Source organism: Prionailurus viverrinus, chromosome X, assembly GCF_022837055.1.
Source record: "Prionailurus viverrinus isolate Anna chromosome X, UM_Priviv_1.0, whole genome shotgun sequence".
NCBI lineage: Eukaryota > Metazoa > Chordata > Mammalia > Carnivora > Felidae > Prionailurus > Prionailurus viverrinus.
In genome coordinates this window covers 79197618-79220886 of record NC_062579.1, presented here as the reverse complement: position 1 = coordinate 79220886, position 23269 = coordinate 79197618, and the positions used below count along the sequence as shown (strand labels likewise).

General features: G+C 34.3%; 1 protein-coding gene across 1 annotated transcript in view; it reads right to left on the bottom strand.

Annotated features, from left to right (window-relative positions):
* The window catches only part of NRK (Nik related kinase), a 158945-nt gene that overhangs the window by 3612 nt on the left and 132064 nt on the right, over positions 1-23269 (bottom strand). The window contains exons 20-28 of the mRNA XM_047843920.1: positions 20779-20965; positions 19965-20120; positions 16580-16723; positions 14522-14680; positions 10437-10541; positions 8688-8830; positions 8239-8388; positions 4985-5144; positions 1193-1332 (exon numbers count right to left, since the gene is read on the bottom strand). Of these exons, the coding sequence (XP_047699876.1) occupies positions 1193-1332; positions 4985-5144; positions 8239-8388; positions 8688-8830; positions 10437-10541; positions 14522-14680; positions 16580-16723; positions 19965-20120; positions 20779-20965 (1344 nt within the window). The remainder of the gene's footprint in view (positions 1-1192; positions 1333-4984; positions 5145-8238; positions 8389-8687; positions 8831-10436; positions 10542-14521; positions 14681-16579; positions 16724-19964; positions 20121-20778; positions 20966-23269) is intronic.

Genomic DNA, 23269 nt, shown 5'->3' with positions numbered 1-23269 from the left:
CCTAGAGAGGAACATGTCTTATGAATATGGTCTGTGCCATACAGAAAATTAAAACAGAACATGAATATAAATAGCAAATGGAGGCCTCCTTGTTAGGACTAAGGCTTTATACATCCACAATGAATATACTTAGAAGAGTTTTGATATTGATGATGGTGATGATGATGGTGATGATGATGATGATAACACTAGCTACCCTTGACTTAACACATTTTATATACAGGCAGTATATGATATGCTTACTATATGCACATTAACACTAATTGTCAAAATTGTTACCAAAGCAGTTTTTGATATTTCCATTTGGGAGATGAAGGAACTAAGGGTCAGGAAGATAAATCAAACTTCCAGGTTCTTATACCTAGTTATGTGGCCGAGCCGGTACTGCATGCTAAGACCATCTGACCTCAAACACTGATTCTTCCCATGTATATCCCGTCATATTGCAAACCAGTATTTTTCTTTGATGCACAATGCTTTACCCTGGTTGTTCTAATATTCATTTGAATCCTCTGCAATGTCTTCCAAAGGTGGATGTTTCATAATTTTATTAGGATTATTTTTTCATGCTATTATTTCTCATAATATGTAGAGACTGTAATGATTTTATACAATGCATTTTTTCCATTTAAAGTATCTGAATTGGTTGTTAAAAATGATCACACTACACAAAAATTGACAAATCTTAACTTTATTTTTCTTACCTTTAAAATGGAAATAATACCCACTTGTGAAGATTAAAGTAATGTTGTGAGTATTTAGCACAAACTCTACCACATGTTAGGTGTTTGGGAAACATAAATACTTTTTTCTTCTATTATTGAATTATGTTGAAAACTATAAAAGACAGATTTACTCAAGCATTCTGTTTCAAATTATCATTAATACAAATATGAACAGAACTGTGCATCAAAGGCAATAATGGATTTTGCATCACACAATATAATGGTTAAGTTTTTCTTAGGACATAATTAGGATTTTTACTTTTTTAGAAAAAAAATTTTTCAAATCAAATTATCATCATTTACCAAATTGATATTACTACTGCAAAATAAAAAACTGTTTTCATCAATAGTTTGCCAACTTGGGAATTATGTCATAAATATATTTATGGACAGAAGGCATTGGATTTCCTTGTTTAATTTTCATTGTGTGCTTTATTTTTGCTGTAACTAGGGGATATAAACAATACCTTGTCACCTCGGGTACACAGAAATCTCAGCTTCTTAATTGACCTGCGCTTCAGTTCACTTTCCAGAACCCTTGATTGCAAAGAGCGGACTTCAATGGCCTTTTGGCCCCATCCTGTGGTTCGCTGTGTACACTCAAAAGCTGCAATAAAAATTTAAAAAGCAGAAAAGCAGTCAACATTTGATTATTAAGAAGCTCATTATTATAGTTCAGGTAAAAATATTCTTTTTTCCCTCCTTCTGCAGTTAGTCATCTGCCCATTATGCTGCTCAGCAGTGGTATTCATGCAAGCTATCTACTGTTACAATTGTGATCAATGTTGAGTAATTAGATCTCAATTAACTTTTGTATTCATATACCCTAATACCACAGAAAAAGCAAAGTGTTAATTCTCTCCTGTTTGTAAAAAGTCAAATCAACTGACAGCCATTTTTTTTTATCTTACAGTCTAGTTGAGGTATAGCATTCCATAAGGGTTTGTATTTATGCTCAAGTGACATACATAAAAACCTGATTAACTTCAAAATTAAAACTGTTGAAAAATGACTTGCTCAGATAATGACTTTAGCAACTCTAATGGAAGTCAATGAATCACCACATTATAAACAGAACTACACCTAATTTGATACTGTTTAGGCTCAATCTTATTCAGGAAATTTTATTAAGATTTTAACTTTTGGACTCTGTGTCACTTGGTGACAGTAAAGATTATGACAGTTGTATGTTGACAGATAATGACTACACTTATCGTGGTGAGCATTGAGTAATGTATAGAATTGTAAAATCACTATGTTGTACACCTGAAACTAATATAACATTGTACGTTAACTGAATTTCAATTAAAAAATTATGAAAATTGCTTAAAGCAGAAAAACCTAATTATGTAACTAGCTATATAGTCATCTGGTGCTGTAAGGTATTTTCTGACACAGGGAGCAGTATTATTGTTAAATGTTTAATATTTACTTTGATTTTATGTACTTTATAGGAAAGCAAATTTCCATAAATAAATCCAATCCTGCACTTAAAATAATATCAAAATTTTATGTCAAGCTGAAATAGTCTAGAGAACACCAAAATAAGGCACCTCCATTCCTATATTAACATGACTAAAATCAGAATTCAGTTCATTAGACTTCCCATTTTCTTATTTTTAAAATATTTTTTTTTAGACAGAGAGAGTACAAGTTCAGAGGAGAGGGGCAGAGGGAGAGAGAGAGAGAGAAAGAATCTTAAGTAGCTCCATGCTTAGCACTGAGCCTGACATGGGACTCAATTCCACAACTCTGGGATCATGAGCTGAGCTGAAATAAGAGTCAGATGTTCAACTGACTGACCCTCCTAGGCACCCCTCCATTTTATTCTAAGCACAATAAACTCTGAGTTATTATAATATAGTCTTAAAATTTTTATCATTGTCAAAAGTCCTAGAATACCTTTAAGCCAAAATTTACCTGGCCTATATATGTAAAAATTAAATATGCATTAAAGGACACATGAAAAAATTATTAAACTTGATTAAAGTGACTTTCTATAGGCACAGTGTGAGGCATTTAGAATTCCTCAACTAAAACCTACTAAGCATTTATTATCTCTTGCCTCCTTTCCATTATAATTCAAAGTATTTTTGTGTATGAAGTTGACTACAAGATTGTAATTAAATTATAATTGCACTTTTTTGTGCAATTATATTTTATAGTTGTATTTTTATTCAGACAAATGGCTCTCCTGGAAGAAGACTTAAGTCTAGTTTCAGACTAGAATTAAAATCACTCCAGATACAAAGTAATTGAGGGGAATCCATGACCTGATTGATGGAAACAAGTAATAGATGAAGTCTACCCAGATTTGAATTTTTTCACCTATATGAATACTTTATTAAAATTGTTATTTTTGTCAACAACCACACAGAGCAAACAATTCTAAATTTAACACACAGGGTACTTTCTGAGTCCAAGCACACAGTTCATATGGAATTATACAATTTTCACCTTAATTCTGAAAAACACTAATTTGCCATTTAACCTAGCTACTGAGCTAGCTTGCTTATGAAATGGGATCCAATGATTTGGAGTGGGTATGTTTAGTGATACCTGCTGTGAATGCTAAGCCTCTATTTATTTGTTTGAAAATACAAATCAATGATCTTATTATTGAAAATATTTATTATATCTCAAGGTAATGTAAATTTTAGATTGGGGAAATCTGGATCTAGGTTAGTTTTAAATAACAAAGCAGTTGTTTTTAGACAGAAGGAGAAATTGATTTCCTTAATATCAGTGTTATACTGTAGTCTTTAGTATATTCTCAAAATACCCCTAATACACAAACCAAAATATCACATTCTTATAGTGCCATACTTTATTTTACATGGAGAGATACATTTTTCAAATTCTTGCAACTTAAAATAGCTTTTTGTTTTACATCAGAAGTTGTCCTGCCTAAGGACAAGAGCTTATGAGATGACATTTTAAGACCCTTTGATTCCTATGATTGTCCAGTGGCATAAATATAGGGGTTTGCCCAGTTTCCCATTTCAGCTTAATTTCCTTATTTCAATTTCTGATTAACATATTGATTGCAAATGTACCATTGTAAAGGTTAGAACAAGATTCATTTTTCAGTTTCTTTTGTCCCAGGTCTGTCAATTATAAGCATTTACCTCTGTCACTGAAAATGGTTTTAAACCCTTTGGGAGTTCTTACCTATTTGAAGAAATTGGAAGAGGTTTTCAGGACAATGCTTAACACTGTGTGCAAAAAGAAAGGATTCTGCAAATGCAATGCAAAGTGCCATCATCCCATAATGAAAAAAAGTCCATTAAAAAGCAGTTCTTTCAAACTGGTCCTTAAAGCCACATGGGAATCACACTTAACCATTTCATAAAGATTTCAGAAGCTTCCAACTCTTTAACAGACAAATTACCCTACTCTCTCTCTCTCTCTCCCTCCTTCCCTCCCTCCCTTTACTTCTCCTTCCCCCTTCCCCTTTATTTGCTTCATTAATCTCCTCTTCCTTTCAGAATCATTTGCCCTCCATCAAATCTTCCTATTCTCCCTAATACTTTCCTGTTCATATGCATTCTGTTTCTTATCTACAATCACCTTTGTAGTCACCAAACCTCAGAAACATACACAAGAGTCTCAAGTTATTCATATTTTGCAGATGAGCAGTCCTGCATTGGTCAAGAAGAAAACAATGTTCTGGCCTGATGAAGATGAAGTCAGTTTTCTTTATGTTGCCACCTGGATAGTACCTAATAGGCATTCCAGCTAGTCATATTTATCTCTTACATAAATGAAGGACGATGAAATCTTAGTGATAACCAACATGTCACATATTTAGTTTGTATTTGATTCTTCACAGGATTATCATTCTCTAAACAGATAACTATTTACTATATGAAATAGAGATATTCTGCTCTTCTTTTATGATTATTTGGCAGTCTCCTAAGATAAAGGTAACCCCCTAACATCAGTGTGAGGGAATGAAGCATTTCCAACATCTGCATAAAATCTGCAACCAAAGGGAATTAAAATAAAATTATGGATTATTGTGGAAAGGAATTCCTTTCTTATTTTAATTTTATGATTATTGCACATGAACAACTAAAGCAGTTGAAATTAGACTCTTTGTAGTAGCCTTGTGAATTCATTAAGCATATGGCAAACACACACAACTTAGTGAGTATGCAGTATCCTAAATTAACCCTATATGCCTTGAGGAAATGTGATATTTCAGAAAACAGAAGTTTCTATAGGATCATATGAAAAAGAAAAAATTTTGTACATACCTACTGAAGATGGTATGTTTTTCCACACCTCAAGAATCTTCTTGAAGAGTTGTTCATTTGCTTCCATAGAAAGGGCTTCAGCATTGAAGGTGAGCATCATGCCAATTCCCAAGGAATCAGGTAAAATGATGATATTCTGTGGTATAATGATTTCCAGGGGCTGGAATTATGTTTCATAAAGATTTATATGTCCAACATTTTATCACTACTACTTTAATTGAAGCAGCTTGACTGAGCAATAAAGATCAAAAAGGGGTTTGAAGTGCAGGGAGGAAAAGAAACTTCTATTTTAATATTAAACAGCATGCTATCTAACATTTTAATATTAAACACCATGCTCTCTTTGAAAAGAGCCTTTTCCATGTCATAAAGACATCACTGTTTAAATAGTGTACTTTAGAAAACTTTGTTTGAAAAAAAGCAGAGAGATATTTCCAACACAGGAAAAATTGTTGAAATTTAACAAAGTGTGTATAATGATAAAAGAAACGTTACTTGTTACAGAGTTGGACTACAGATTCATTTCAGCACACTAATGAATACTTTAGTGATGAATATGTGAACCAACTAACAAATACACAATCACTGGTTATCTACACAATTAATTTACATCAGAAATAGAAATTTAGCTTTAAAAAAAGCTTGAGCTTGAAATGTTTACAAGGGCAACTTTATAATATTCATCACTGCTTGAAATAAAACAGCCATTCTCCCTTCACAAAAATGTAGAATTTCTTATCTAAATTATATAATCATAAAATATCTTCAATACACAATTCAGACATGAGAGATGTATCAGGTGACATAATATGAAATATTAAGCAATATCTAAGAATTCGTTAATTTTATGATGTTAAAACAATGTGATCAATTTTAAACTACATAAATTGCCACATTAGTAGTATTTCTCTGAGAAATGAACAATTACATTCCTTTATTATTTCTCTAAATTAGCAAGTTACAAGAAAATAAGGTCAGAAACTATACTTGCCAAACCCAGCGCACTCAGGCCAAGTGCTTGAGGCCATGTCTCAGCAACAACAATCCTTAAAACTAAAATGGGGATCCAGAGGCGAAAAGCAAATTTAATGCGTTCCCTGGGCACTTGCATGAGCAATTGAATCAGAAAAGAGATGAAGGAAGAGAGAAAAAGAAATTTCAAGGAAGAAAGTTGTCTAAAAACATCTGTTTAGAATAGAGGTGGACTGCTGTAAACCCAGAAAGCCTCAGAGGTAATTCCCTTGCTTCTCAGAAGATTCCTGCAGTAACCAGATATTCTTTAGCACACATGGCTCCCTTGTAGCATTACAGGTTTTGTACTTTGGAGCTCTTGGAAAAATTGCATTTTTAGTGCATTCTGTTTCAGAAGACACTCCCCTCCATTTTATTAGAGTCCTTACTGTTTTAATGGGTCAAGACACTAGGGCATTTAGCTAAAAATACTATTTTTTGAATATACTTAAGGTATCATAATTAGGTCATAAAATATTTTTTTTAAAAACTGATCTCTCATTCTTGTTTCTACAATAATGAACTGATTGTTTCAAAAGGAAATAATTCTCCTTGCTTGGTAATCAAGTAGAACACAGTGCAATCTTCCTGAATGATGTTTCAAATAAGTATAAACTTGGACCAATATTGCAATGTTTAATATGGCACTGGCTTCAAAATGAAGGCTATCTGCCATGTCATAAAAAAAGATTCAGGAAGCTATGGAAGACATTCCAACTGACAAGTACTATAATACTTACATTAATATTAATCTGAACTCATATCTAAGTGACTTTGGCTGGGCTTGGTTCAATACTTTCTACATTATAAACAGGGTGGTTTCTATATACTCATAGGTGACAACTGAGTGATCAGCTAATTAGATTGTTAATATGACCAACATGTTTTTTTTAAATGTCTCCACTAGTGATCTGACAATTGCTCTATGTAATTTTTCAGAGATGTATGAGACAATTCTGAAAGCTATGTAAAATATCATATTACTACAGAGACTTAAAAGTACAAACAAGTTTTCTCCTGGACTTTTATATAATGCTAAACTGCTAAAATTTTAGTTGTCAACAAACTGGGGAATTAAAAAAGGGTGAAGCAGAGATTTGTTGTTTCAGCCCTTTTTAAAAAAGACATAATTTTCAATAAAGCAAACATCACTGCTACCATCAAATTTGAGACACTCAGAATCATATTTTGTATGGTGCATGTGTGGGGGGGTATTATGTTCGAACTCTATAAATTATGTGTATGGTATTTTTACAATTATCCATATTTTAGATATTTCCCCATAGTCTCATTACTTATAATTATTTAAGAGTTAAGAGTTGAAGTACATTATCTTTTAAACTGCTGAATTCTTTGATCAGAAATTCTAACTATAATTGATACTATATAAGAGAACACTATGATAATTTGCTATATGCCACAGTTAAAGCACTAGGATTTGGATAATGAAAGAGGGTACATATAATAATGTTGCAATAGTGCTGTATTTTTAAAGAATCTGTTTAAAAATGTATTATGGGGGCGCCTGGGTGGCGCAGTCGGTTAAGCATCCGACTTCAGCCAGGTCACGATCTCGCGGTCTGTGAGTTCGAGCCCCGCGTCAGGCTCTGGGCTGATGGCTCAGAGCCTGGAGCCTGTTTCCGATTCTGTGTCTCCCTCTCTCTCTGCCCCTCCCCCGTTCATGCTCTGTCTCTCTCTGTCCCAAAAATAAATAAAAGTTAAAAATGTATTATGGGGTACAGAAGGACTAAAAGCAAAGATTGCAAACTCATACATCTACTAGGGCTAGTTATTATAAATACATAAAGGTGGATGGATAGGCAATGATTGTATATATATTCCATCTAAAAGGGGGCAGCCATAAAAAAATAAAAATAAAATAAAAGGGGCCAGAGAGGAATAATTTCCAGTTGATAATGGCCAGATAGTAATGAGAGCCAGATGTTATAAGACCTTTTGGTTTATCAATGGAAGTCCAGATTTTTAAGTGTAAACTCTATTCATTTAAAAACAAACAAAAACACTGTGCAAGACAAAATATATCTGAAGAATAAACAGACTCAGCTGTGTGGCTAAGAAGCCATTAGTGATTTCTGTTTATCCATTACTACTTTCTGGTACTCTATACTTATCTTTTAGGTTTCAGCTCCAGTATAGATATTCATAATCATATTTTTAAATCTTTAAGAGTTTTGACTGTTAGAAAAACTCAAATTGTGGTGTACAATTTCTAGGGATCTTACGTTATTTGGCAGAGTCACATCAGACATAACCTCAGATTCTGCATCAATGATGTGATATCCATCTGCTGAGCTGAAGAAAATCTTTAGTCTTTTTTCAGAACCAATAGCCAGGTCAACTGTCACTGGCTTATGACCAACTGTTGGAAACACCTGTAGATATAAAACCAAATATGGCTGAAAGGCCAAAAATGACACTCTGACTAAGGTAAATGTTCCCATGCTCTTGTTTAAAATGTTTATAAAATCCTGGTTGATTTCTAAAATTATATAATGCATTTAGAGACCTATGTATTATCAATTTTTCTTAGGTCTATTACTATAACAAGAACATAATTATATTGAGGTTTTAAATTTTGAGTTTTCCTTCAGAGGCCAAATCTCCAATGATTATAAGAACCTTGTATGGCCTGCACTCTTTTCACTCTTTTTTCTGTCTTTAAATTCCTTGCCTTGAGTTTCAGCAGATGAAGGAGCTCATCTGGTCTCTTAAACCGGTTCGCTGGATCAGCTGCCTGTATTTTTGCCAGTATTCGTATATAGGCTTCATAGGACATGTAGTCTCCTTCGGAGTCTGCTGATTGATCAATGCATACTTGGTAGGGAATGAAAAAGGCCAGACATGTTAACCTACCATAGAATGGATGTACTCTAGGCTCCTATGATTCCTAATCCAAGGAAAACAAAAAGCCAAACAGGATTCATTGCCAAGTTCAGGTCACAGGAGAAGACTGGGCATCACAGGATTCACCATACTGTAGTCATGAGGTGAGATTCAAGAACTAGAGGGAGGACTTTGACCAGAAACTGTATATCAGGCTAGACAGACTGTTGGTACTTATCTTCTTTGTTTTCCAGCTCCATATCAGGCAGCTCTGACCAATCAGCAGACAGCCAAGAACAAACCCATATCCAAATACTGACAGCTGATCCAAGGCCCAATTTAGGGAGATCAGATCAGACCTGCCAGGGCAGACACAGACTGTCTAATATAGTAGTCTGTGCTATTTACAAAATAACATACTTATTATTCAAATAGACATTAAGAGGCAGTTATAGAAATTAGCCCATCTTATTGAATACATGTGATGTTTTGGCCTCGAAAATATACCATGTAAACAGATCCTGACCTTAGATACAAAATTATTTAATAAATACCTTGTTGGAGTCTATCATGATGTGTCCTTAATCAGTGCTTTGTAAAAACTTGTGCATGGACCAACTAGTTCAAAGTCACCTGAAACATTTGCTAAAAATACAGATTCCCAGGCCCTACTCCAGACCTACTAATTCAGCCTGGGGTTGGGTCTGAGATCTAAACTTTTAACAAATGTTGCAGATGATTCTGATGTTCACTCCAGATTAGGAGTTATTGGGGCTGTATATAATGCTCCAAGTTCATTAATCAGTCCTCACTGCTACAGAATAAGCACAAAATAATCCTATTTCACAGAATTCTGGAGTATTATTAAAAACTAATAAACATAAAGAGTCCCCAGTTTATGAGATGTGATTAAAAAATCATTAGTGACTTAGTTGTTTGGGACACCAACTGGTTACCTTAAGAGACTGATCCATAGAAGTTCAGTTAAACCATAATAAGGGTGGAAATATTACTGGTAATCCAAATAAGCCTAACCACCATTCCTTGCAATAGTTCTGGAGAGAAATGTGTTTAGAGTTCCAGCGTGGATGAGATATAGACCCACCCTTTTCTCACCACCCCCATCCTTGTAGCCCTGGTAATTAGAGCAAAGGCTTTCTCTTCCCTCATTCCTCTTTCAGTGGGGCTCTCCCCTCTACCATTGCCACACCTTTCCTCACCTTCCCTCTGCTCTCCACCCCCCACTAAGAGAGAACAGGGAATTTCTCAGCTTCAAGTCATTGGGGTGGCACCCAAAGCCTGTGTTTGGGGCTCTAGAAGAAAAAGTCTTCATGTTGACTACAGGAATTGGGAAAGAGGAGCTGGTAGGGTAGTCCTCTAAGGGGAGGGGTCAGGGATTTCTCTCATACTCTCCCTTGCTGTGTGGCACCTGTGAATTATCTAAAAAAGGGTTAAATGATAATTATTCACATGGTATAGTCAAATTACATTAACTGTAGAAGAATGGTATATATTTCTGCCAGTATATTTCAAAATATTGTTGTGTTTACAATTTCTCAAAAGAAAAACCATATGATCTAAAGAAAATGGAGACCACTTACTTTAATAGCAGTACTTTCATCGAAGGACTTTGGTGCCCATGCATAAAGGTGAATTGATGACTTCAAAGCAATTGCAATATATGTTGTTTCTTCATGTTGGACTACAATGATAAAACACAAAGAAGTAACAATGCCACAGAGTTTACAAGAACACTCAGGTATTTTTATTGGTCATTAAGAATGTTATAACCACAATATAAGCACAGATTATATATATTAGAAAAGCTTTTTAGTTACAATTTGATGCCCCCCAAAAGGTGACAAAACTAACTATATAGTTTTATAAAGTATATGCATTAGACTTTAAGAGTACTCTAAATTGTACGCTGAAAACTACAGAACATTGCTGAAAGAAATTAAAGGAGACCTAAATAAACGGAAAGACTTTTTGTTCATGGATGGGTAGACTTAACATTCTTAAAGGGCAATACATGGATGGACCTAGAAGATATTCTGCTAAGTGAAATAAGTCAGACTGAGAAAGACAAAGACTGTATGACTTCACTCATATGTGGAATCTAAAAAAAAAAGGAATAAACAAACAAAAATCAGAATCAGACCTATAAATACAGACAACAAACTGATGGTTGCCAGAGGGAAGGCAGTCAGGGGATGGGCAAAGTTGGTGTAGGGGAGTGGGGGATAAAGGCCTCCAGTTAGGGAATGAATAAGTCATGGAAATAAAAGGCAAAACATAGGGAACATAGTCAACGATATTGTAATAACATTGTATGGTGACGGATGGTAGCTACATTTGTGGTGAACACAGCATCACATGCAGAGAAGTTGAAGCAATATGTTGTACACCTGAAGCTAATTTGATATTATATTGTCAACTATATTCAAAAAAATCCAGCTGAGCCTTGTTCAACTCACAGACTTATCAGAAATAATAAATTACTGTTGTTTTAAGTCACTAAATAAATAAATAATAAAAATGTAAATATTTTAAAAAGTGGACAGTACTATCTAAAGTGATCTATGGACTAAATTTAATTGCTACTAAAATATCAATAGTCTCTTTTGCAGAAATGGAAATGCTGATCCTAAAATTCATGGTATTAGAAGAGTCCTTGAATAGCCAGAACAATCTTGCAAAAGGAAAACAAAGTTGAATGACTCATACTTCACAATTTCAAAACTTACTACAAGCTACAGTAATCAGAACAGTGTAGTACTGAGATAGGCATAGGCATATAGATCAACAGAGTAGAATTTGGAGTCTATAACTAAACCCATATATCTATGGTCAATGGTGTCCTATCCATTCAATTGGGAAAGAATATTCTCTTCAACAAATGCTACCAGGACAACTGAATATCCACATACAAAAGAAGAAGTTGGACCCATTACCTCACACCATATGCAAAAATTAATTCAGAAGGGATCAACAACCTAAATGTAAGAGCTAAAACTATAAAACTCTGAGTAGTAAATATTGGAATAAATCTTCATGGAAATGGATTTTTATATTTGACACCAAAAGCATAAGAAACAAAAGAAAAAAATAGATAAATTGAGTTTTATCCAAATTAAAATTTGGGGGCATCAAAAAAACACTATCAAGAAAGTGAAAAGATAACCTATGAAATGGGATAAAATATTTGAAATTCATATATCTGATAAGGGCCTAGGATCCAGAATATATAAAGAATGCTTACAACTCAACAACAATAAGTAAATAAATAAATAAATACATACATACATGACAACATTAGTTATCAGGGGAACACAAATCAAAACTACAATGAGATACCACTTCACTTGGATGGCTAGAATCAAAAGACAGACATCTACAAGTGTTGGTAAAGATGAAGAAAAAATGGAGCCTCCATACTTACGGCAATGTAAAATGGTGGAGCCACTTTGAAAAACAGTCTGGCAGTACCATCCAAGAGAATATAAAACATGCATTCCCATGTACAGACACATGTATGACAGGTTAATACATTTCGTGTATTAATCCACATTAATTTGTAAAGAGTATAAATGTATAAATAATGGATGTGCAAAAATAATATGAACAAAAGGTATATCTATACAATGCAACACTATTCAGTAATAAAAATAATAAATATTGATACAAGTTATACAGGCTACAGCATGCATGAACCTTGAAAACATTATACTACGTGACAGAAGCCTGTCACAAAAGACTATATAATATATGATTCCATTTAAATAGATTGTTCAGAAAAGAAAAAGTTATAGCAGAAGAAAGTAGATCAGTGATTATTTAGGACTCTGAGGAGAATAAGGTTAATGTAAGAGAGATGGAATGTGGAGTGATTGCTAATGGCTATGGGGGTTATTTTGAGATAATGAAAATGGTCAAAAAACTCTACAAGCATACTAAAAACCATTGATTGTACACTTCTAAATGGGTAAATTTTATGGTATGTAAATTATTTCAATACAGCTGCTTTAAAAAAAGAGAAATGAATAAAAAATATATGCTTTCTTTCAGACCTTCTAATTCTTATGGAATATGTTGTCCTACTTCCTAGATTTATATTTTGTGTTAAAACCCTTTTTCCTTGTTTAGAACATTGTTTCTGTCCTTTCTAGTCAGACTTCATCAGAGACAAAATATAAGGCTTCTCCCCCCTTCTCTTATTCATACCTGCCCCCCCCCCCTCTTGGTCTTGCTCTCACTCTCGCTCTCTCTCTCTCTGACTCTGGTTGTTACTTTTTCTTTTCTACACCCAAGTAGGCTAAAGAAGCATGATTAATATACCCCCAACAAGCAAAGAAATTCTCTGTTAAGCAAACACTTCCTATAATTTTAGTATATGGCAGTAATTGGTGTCAGTACATTATTTTATGGATCTTGAAAGGCTATGAAAATGCCATGCAAATATGAGTACATGGCTGTCCTCCTATATTCACATGTCAATAAGACAAAGGCTTTTAGTTGTTATGGGAGGGTTGTCATGGGTTCAGCCAGGAAAAAAACGCCTTAACTAATCCATCTACTCACCAAGAACACAGATTTGCAAGATGTTCTTGTAATTGATTATTGTAAACTCTCTCTTGTTGAACTAAAAAATTTACAAGTTAATAGGAGGCAGTTCTGCTATACAAACCCTTTGTTTAACATCTTGGGATCTCTTTCACCTTTGGCTACTAAATACATACAATATGATTTGGAGGAGAGTAGTGATACATAAAACTAGAAAAAAGTTATTTAATGCCTAGTTTGTCTGGGTACTCATTTCTCCCTTTAATGGTGTATGTGTACTTATATAAACACATATGGAAAACTATTCTGGAAAAGCCTCTTTATATACAGAACAGAAATGGTCAGTCAGGATAGCAACACCCTGTTAAAATATCATGTAATTCCAGCTACCTTTTATCTATGTCACTAGTTCTGTCTGAAGGGGTAATTAATGAAAAGGAAAGGAAGAAAACAAAGGCTGAGAGATCTGCTTCAGAAATAGAACAGAATGGGATATTATAACTGTCTAATTGTTGACAGATGAGAGCAGGATTCTGAGACCCTGGAGTTGTTACCTCATTTTGCAGTGGATAGTTGTAAAGAGATAGGACAAATGAAAACAATCTAACAGAAAAATATTTAGCAATTATATTCATGAATATTGATAGTGGAAGCAAGAACCAGCAGACCACAGAGGAATTTTCTTTTCTACTCATTGCAAAGTTTCCTAGTCATTATTAAGATAAATTTTCCAATTAAAAAAGTGGAATTATTATGCGATTCTATTTTATTGCTTTTCCAAAGAAAGATAATATCATATGAATCTCCATACAGGTATCGCAGATCCATTAAAAACATTCATTTTTAAAATTTTTTAATGTTTATTTTGAGAGAGAGAGACAGAGCATGAGTGGAGGGGGTGCAGAGAGAGAGGGAGATACAAAATCCAAAGTAGGCTCCAGGCTCTGAGATTTCAGCAAAGAGCCCAACACAGAGCTCAAACCCACGAACCGTGAGATCATGACCTGAGACAAAGTTGGATGCCCAACCAACTGAGCAACCCAGGCACCCCCAATGTACTTTACTAAATGAAGGAAAGCAAACTTTATATAGCTATAGTAAACATGAAAAGAGACTTACGGACACTGAAGTGTTCACAACCTGTCAGTTTATCAATAGCTTTGCAGGCTTCTTCTGTCTTTAGCATCTCCTCTTGTCTTCTTTTACTATCAGGATCATCATTCAAAATCTTGTTCCTCAACCAGGTCAAATGATACACCCTAAGTCTGTTCTTATGGCCTGATAGATAAGAAACAGTATTTCAATTCTGTCTATTTTTTCTTAAATTAGAAAGAGAAAATAATAACAGTATTTTGTCCTTTTAACAAAATCTTCTCATTAAAGTAAAAAGCACTTTTAGAAAAACTACACTATATTAGATTCTTCCCGTCAGGATTTATAAATATGATAGAAAAGTCTTTCTTAGTCTCTCACTTTCAAGAGATAGTCAAAATGTCTACCAGCTACCTATCTGCCTATCTGAAGAAATGTAAAATACATCTTTGGGACAGATTAAGACTGCCATGGTGCAGGCAATAGAATTACCATCCATGTTTTGGCTTTTATCTAAGTCATGATCTTTCTGGGATTCAGAGACCCAGAAGCTGTTCCTGGTAGTATGTATGCATGAGAGGGATGTCTGATATATTCACTGTTAGGCATTCGGGGCTAGTGGGAAGGGTCTTTTTGTGCTCCTTCTTTCCAGCATACTTAGAAAATAATTAAAGTTTTATCATGTTTTTCTCAATCCAGTTTATCTTTAATGCTAATTTTCTAATTGTAAATCCCAGCAAATTCTTACAATTCCTTCAGGAAAAAAAGACCATTAAATTACACATTTATTTGTATACATAGTGACTTCATATTCATTTTTATAGTTTATTTTTATAAGATTTCTAGGCCCAACAATAGGATTCTTCCTTGCGATTAATCTTACATATGTTTTTGCATGACATTTTTTAAAGCAGCATTAGAATTCAGACATCTACGTCTATTTCAATTCTACTCTTAAGAGGTAGAATAAATTTGTACTCTAAATAATTAGGTATCTTTCTACACTGATGTTCTCAGTATTATTTGATGCAAAAATAATCTACATTTGAGAGAAACTTAAGCATTAAAAAGAGCACATTTTGGTTAAAGTTGGATAAAAAATAAATAAATCGGTTTTCCAGATGTGCAGTCTCTTGGCCACCCAGATGTTTTCAAAATCTAAATGTTGTATCTGTGTACCTCAAGCAATTATAAATTAATGAAAATGAAACATGATCAAAAAATCATGAAGCTTTAGTATATCTAGAGAGGATTTGCCCCCAACCAAAACCTAAAGCATGAGTTAATAATTTTTAGGAAAATAAATAATCATTAATTAATGTGCCACATAGCTACTAGGTACAGACAGGAAGTATGCAAACACATAAATAGCTGTAATTAGCTTCATTTTATTCTACAAACTATTTTTTTAACTTTTCCTATCCTTTTGTCAATCATCTTTTGCCTGCAGTTGGCGTTAATACTAGTGCTTTTCTAATACTGAGTACTGTTTAGTAGTGACAATTATTATTAACATCTGTTTACTTGCTCTCTCATATTCAGAGATTCAGGCTCTGACTGACCAAAATTAAGAAGTTCAATTACTATGTGGGAATAAGGTCGAGGTCTTAGGGTATCTGTTCTTGTAATTAATCCTATCTGAAGACTCTCATGATAAGGCTGTGCCAGGGGCAACACTTTCATTTTTATCCAATTATTGTCCAGTTTGTTCTTTGTTAACTTCTGGCAAATCACAAGAAAAGTATATGATGAATGTGGTCATGTACACATGGGTGGGTAAAATTGTGAGTCATAAGGTTGTAGGTGGCTACTCAGAAAATACATGAAAGATGTAAATGACATGTTTTTTTCTTATCAATGACTTAGGTGCATTACCAGCAAATATCCAGACACAGAAGGAAAGTCAGAAGTTAGTTCAAACTGTAAATAGACAAGAAAACACAAGTAGGAAAGTTTGGTGTCCCAATTTAAGGTTATATTTAAAGTGCTTTCCTATGAACACTGTCACCTGAGAAAGTCTTTAGCCTAGTTTGGAACCTAATTTATCTGCATAATTACTTAGCTAATTTTAGTTCTTAAACAAACCGGAGATGGTAATCAGCAAATTGAGTGGCTCTACAACTTGAATCTGACGGAATGGTCTTCGCTTTATGAGTTTAGTAATGTCTGCCTTTCCACTTCTGTCCATCAGATACAGATTAGATCGAGTTCCCAACAGCAAATTCACTCCTGTTTGTATATAAAAAGAAAGGTACTATATTAGCTCAGATCACATTTTTTTATAATTGAATTTATATTAGTACTTTTGCTACTCCAGTGTGCTGATCTGTGCAAACATGACTGACAACACTTTAGGCTAATGTTAACCTCATACTGTGCAACAGTGAAGCCTACCAACAGAACAAATTTCACTGAAATACACTAAAATGTAGAAGATAATACCCTCTGGCAATATTCTACTGGCGGGTATCTGGTGTGGCATCTCAAAAGGAGAACTTTATAAATATCTGAGCATCCTTTAGCAGTGTCCCAAACTTTAGAAAAATTAATCAACCGTTTTGAAAATTACCATTAAACATTAAGGATGTCTATTGCATATGAAAACTTCAATTCAGTTGATTTGTCATTCCTAATTATAACTAAAGGTTTTAATGCTTTTAAAATAATTATATGCAAATTGTTTTTAAATTGAGTGATTCTGTGTTCATGCAAATATTTAAAAACTTACATTTCTAAATACCTAAGAACCTATAGTTCTTACTTTTATTTATCTAAATTTCTACATTCTATTGTCTACTTGCTCTATTTATTCAAATATAAACACGGTTTAAAGACTGAATGAGAGGACTGAAATGGAAGATTAAGTTAAATTAGAATATACTTCAAACCATTGTGGGAGTTTTCCCCACATAACCTGATACACAGGAAAAACTCAGCAAAGTAATACAATGGAGAGTATTTCAGTGTCTTCCTTCTACTTGTAGACTATTTGTGTTTCAAGGATATAAGGAGAAAAGGCAAGTGTCTCTGCTTTTACCTTCCTACTCTGTCCTTTACCAGTTCTCTAAGTAATGGCCTGTGGCAGATTTAGGAACTGCATCTCCTCCCACAGGGGAATCAGAGACAGAGGGGAAAATATAGTCAATTTTGACCATAATCTTTTATTTTTCAAAATATAAAACCACAAGTTATAAAAATGAATGAGACACTAACTAGATCTCTGGGTAGTTGTCTGACTGAAATGATAATGAAGTAAACTTTGCTTTCTTGTTATCTGACATAATATATTAGCTTTGAGGATAACATGGTTTTTTCCAAGTTGTTCAGTCCATATAACTATACTGTTTTCTACACTGCTCTACTTTTAATTTAAAATTCTGTCCCTGTTTGCTACACTGCTCTATTTTTAATTTAAAATTCTGTCCCATGTTCAATCATACATTAAGCAAAATCTATGAAATTGCAAGTGAGAGGTTGGAATTTACTTTGAATTTCTTCCCTCTTTCCATTTATTTATTGTTTCATTTATGATTCAGACTAACTTTAGTAAAATATTGTCTGAGCCTTATTAATATGGTTATAATTATTCTGGAGCAAAGGATTGAAAAAAATCTATCATTAAGACATTATTGAAGGTCATCCAGATGGCTAACATACACATGAAGAGATGCTCAACATCACTCATTATCAAGGAAATACATATCAAAGCTACAATGAGATATCACCTCACACTTATCAGAATGATTAAAATGAACAGCATAGGGAACAACAGATGTTGGTGAGGATATGGTGAAAGGGGAACCCTCTTACACTGTTGGTAGCAAGGTAAACTGGTGCAGCCACTCTGGAAAACAGTATGGAGATTCCTCAGAAAGTTAAAAATAGAACTACCCTATGGCCCAGTAATTGCACTACTAGGTATTTACCCAAAGGATACAAAAATACTGATTTGAAGGGGGACATGCACCTCAATGTTTATAGCAGCATTATCAACAATAGCCAAATTATGGAAAGAGCCCAAATGTCCATCAACTGATGGATAAACTGATGGATAAAGAAGATGTATATATATACAATGGAATATTACTCAACCATAAAAAGAATGAAATCTTTTCATTTGCAACGATGTGGATGGAACTAGAGTATTATGCTAGGTGAAATAAGTCAGTCAGAAAATGACAAATACCATATGATTTCACTTACATGTGGAATTTAAGAAACAAAACAGATGTACACAGGGAAAGAAAAAAATAACAGGAGGCAAACCATAAAAGAGACTCTCAAGTATAGAGAACAAACTGAGGTTGCTGGAAGGGAGGTTGCCCGGGGTGATGGGCTAAATGAGGGACAGGTAGTAAGGAGGGCATTTATTGTGATGAGAACTAGGTGTTACATGTTAAATGATGAATCACTAAATTCTACTCCTGAAACTAGTATTACAGTGCATGTTAACTAACTAGAATTTAAAAAAAAACTTGAAACATTGAAAAAAGACTTTATCAAAGGAACTTTCTCTACAAATCCTCAAAATTATTTTATTTATTTATTTATTTATTTATTTATTTATTTATTTATTTGCTTGTTTTTATTTATTTTTGAGAGAGCACAAGCAGGGGAGGGGCAGAAAGAGGGGGGTCAGAGGAGCCGAAGTGGGTTCTGTGCTGACAGCAGCAAGCCTAATGTAGGGCTGGAACTCACAAACCACGAGATCATGACCTGAGCCAAAGTTAGACGCTTAACTGACTGAGCCACCCATGTGCCCCAATCCTCAAAATTATTTAAAAACAAGAATGTAAAGAAATCTTTCTTGTAATATCTCATTAGGTATTATATGCTACACACTACCCTAAATTAAAAATACTAAGCTCAGGGGCGCCTGGGTGGTTCAGTCAGTGACCGACTTCGGCTCAGGTCATGATCTTGCCCTTCATGAGTTCAAGCCCTGTGTTGGGCTCTGTGCTGACATCCCAGAGCCTAGAGCCTGCTTCAGATTCTGTGTCTCCCTCTGTCTTGGCCTCTCCCCCACTCATACTCTGTCTCTCTCTTAAAAGTAAACAATCATTTAAAAATTTTTAAAAAAATACTAAGCTCAAATTTTTAAATAATCATAGCCTAATCCAATATTACATTAATTACATATAAGTTAAATATGTATGTGTATGTGTGTGTATATATATATATATATACATACATATTTATATATATATATACATACACACACAAAGTTAATAAAAAGGGTAGGGATGATTGCCAATTCAAGCATCAAAAATCAAACTGAATTGAGTGAAAATAAATCAGTAAAAAAAAGGGAACAAATGAACTACTATAAATAAATATGTTTTATTTGCTTGATAATGGTTTAGTAATAAGAAACAAGTGTTTAACATCTATGATTTTTCACAAGTTTGCTACATTGATAAAAATATATTCTTTAAAAAGGAACAACTCAGTTTTAAGAAGCTAAACATACCCCACAAAGAACCACAGCAGATCTCAGAAGTGAATTCCTTTTCATACATGTGGATTAGTGGTTTTTTACATGCAGGAGACACATATAGTGGGTTAACGTTGACTTCAGATGGTGGCTTAGGTGATTTCTCAGGTGCTTCCACTAACCCAGCATACACTGTGAAGAAGTAAAGGTAAGATATTCAGAGAAATTACTAGTGTACACACCAAATATGCTTGAATGTTTCCACAAATAAGACACAGCATAGAAAAGTTTCTTTTCCTTTATTGTATTTTGTTTATCCAGGATTTATCATTTCTGTAACTCCTAAACCATCAGATAACACAAATCATGATAGTTAAAGTACTTTTCTGAATATGAATGTATTTCAAATTACCACAATTAGATTGCCAAAAAATAATAAACCCAGATGAGGTACTCGATTACTTACTTGTAGTTTATTTTTTCTTCAATGTTTATTTATTTTTGAGAGAGAGGGAGACACAGAATCCGAAGCAGGCTCCAGGCTCTGATCTATCAGCACAGAGCCTGACACAGGGCTTGAACCCATGAACTGTGAGATCATGACCTGAGCTGAAGTCAGATTAACCGACTGAGCCACTCGGGTGCCCCATACGTACTTGTAGTTCAAATTTAGGTGCCATAAAGACTCAGTGAAGAATATATTTTTTAAAGCATATATTCATCCGAATTTATGTTAACTGAATATAAGAATGATTTCATTCTTTTCGGATCATGAACCAATGAACCAGTGGTCAAACACTACAATGTGTGAACAGACTGCAACATTTGGAGATTATATTAACATACTTACAGATGGCACTGGCAAAGTCAGCATTTGCAGCCCTCCCAGAACTATTAGAAGGAGATGAGTGGCTGGCAGAAAAACCTGATTGTGTTGACGCTTCCAATATATCCATGCTGTCATTCTTGTCATCAGGTGCTGCTGGTGCAGCATCTGAGGCAATGGCATTTGAGGCCTCACTTCTACCACTTGGCTCCTAAAAGAAGATCAAAAACCAATTTTGACTTTATTCAGAGATTAACTGTGAAAGAAATATAATATGCCTAGAGGTCATTTGGAAAAGAGAATGCAAAATTTGTAGCATTTATAATTCCGTGCCCTTTTATTTTTTTAAACATTTTTAATGTTCATTTATTTTTTGAGAGCAAGAGAGACAGAGCGGGAGTGGGGGAGGGGCAGAGAGAGAGGGAGACAGAATCTGAAAGAGGCTCCAGGCTCTGAGTTGTCAGCACAGAGCCCAATGTGGGGCTCGAACTCACATACAGTGAGATCGTGACCTGAGCCCAGTCGGCAGCTTAACTGACTGAGCCACCCAGGCGCCCCTATCCTTTTAAAATCTACATTTCTCAGAAGAACTCAACAATCTCATCCATTGAGACGATTGATGTCAGAGGAAAAATTAAATGAACTTGAAATCCCTAGCTGTGAAATTTGGGGCCTAATATTTGTGGAATTTTATTATATACTAAGTACACTGTTAGTTATTTTACTTACATATTATTGTGAATCCTTATATCAACCCAAAAAGTAAGTATAATTATCTTCAGTTTACTTACAAGGAAACAAACGCTTATGAAAGTTAAATAATTTATTCAAAGACATAGAGATAAGTAGGAGGGCCAGAGTTTGAAGCCAAAGTTTGATTTTAAAACTTATGTTCAGCTATGCCATGCTAAACAGCCACTTGAAAAAATAAAAAAGTCACCAGAGTTGGGGGTATCAATTCTATTTTGTCTTATGACAAAGCTAATGATGGAATATCAACCAACACAAATTCTAGGATGAACATGCCACACTGAAAATCTGGTTGGTTTCCATCAACTTACGTAGAAGAAACTCAAGGATAAAAGCCACAAAATGGACAGAATGTATGTGGGGAGCCGTGTCCTGTGCAAAACATACCAACTGTTTTTGGTAAGCCTTTCTATTGATAAGCATTTCTTTGCATCTAAACAGTGATTCTTGGCATTGAGAGAGCTGTACTGCCCTGTCAAAGACTTGTTTTTATGACCTTTCCAGCAACAAAAGTATTGTATGGCAACATGTCTTTTTTAAATTAAAATGAAAAGAATACCCATTCGTTCTGTAAATGTCAAAAACTGTTCCCTGCGATAGAGATACCCAGGGGTGCTAAGAAAACAAAACTGATAGGGTATCCTGTTTTAACGTCTTTAATTTAGATAGACAAGTAGGGAGGGGGGTGGGAAGAGAGAGAGAGAGAGAGAGAGAGAGAGAGAGAGAGAGAGTCTTTCCCACTGCTTTCCCATTGGAAACTATCTAGGGAATTTTCTTCCACAATTTCTTCCGTAATTATTGTGTCTGTCTATCATAGACCAACTCCTAGTTTGGACCCTGGGATTGGGTGAGTTGACAGAGAAAAGTAATTGAGGATGGATTAAACATAGCTTCTGCCTTTTAAGAGTTCACAATCTAGTATGGCAGAAAAGCAAGTAAACAACCAAATACAATGTCACAAGTACTAAAATTAAACTATAGGCAAAACGCTTGCAAGCACACAGGGAGGGGTATATAATTCCATCCTGAAAAGTCAAAGATAATATATAAGTTGGATCATGAGGATGACTAATTACCCAGGCAGAGAAGAGGTGAGGGGGCAGCCTTACAGACAGAGGGAACAGCTTGCACAAGGGCACTAATTCATGAAAGAGCATGGCATCTTGTAAGCCAGTTTGTGGGATAGGACAACAGTCTGGGAAAGTAAATTGGCATGATCTTCCCTCTGGAATATCACCTGTGTTTTCAGATATCAAAGAACTTCCTGTTTGTCAAGAATTAGTTCAAATACCACATGCTCCAGGAAATCTTCTCTGTGATCATTCCTATTGATCTGGCATTTGTGAAGCTATTTGACTATTTTTAAAACTATTTATAAAGTTAGTAATGTTTTGTGAATGATAAAATCATTGTCTAAACACAATACATTACTTCTATTTAAATAGTATGTGTTAATAGTTCCTCAAAAAGTTAAAATAGAATATAGCAATTCCACTCTAGCAATTCTACATCTAGGAATTCCACTCAAAATAATCGAAATAATCGAAAACAGGCACCCCAATAACATATGGTTGTACACCAGTATTCATAGCAGCACTGTTCATGATAGCCAAAAGGTGAAAACAACCCAAGTGACCATCAACAGATGAATGGATAAACAAAATGTGATATATTCATGCAATGGAATATTATTCATTAAATGAATATTAAATGAATATCATTCATTAAAATATTATTCATTAAAATGAATTCATTAAAAATGAAT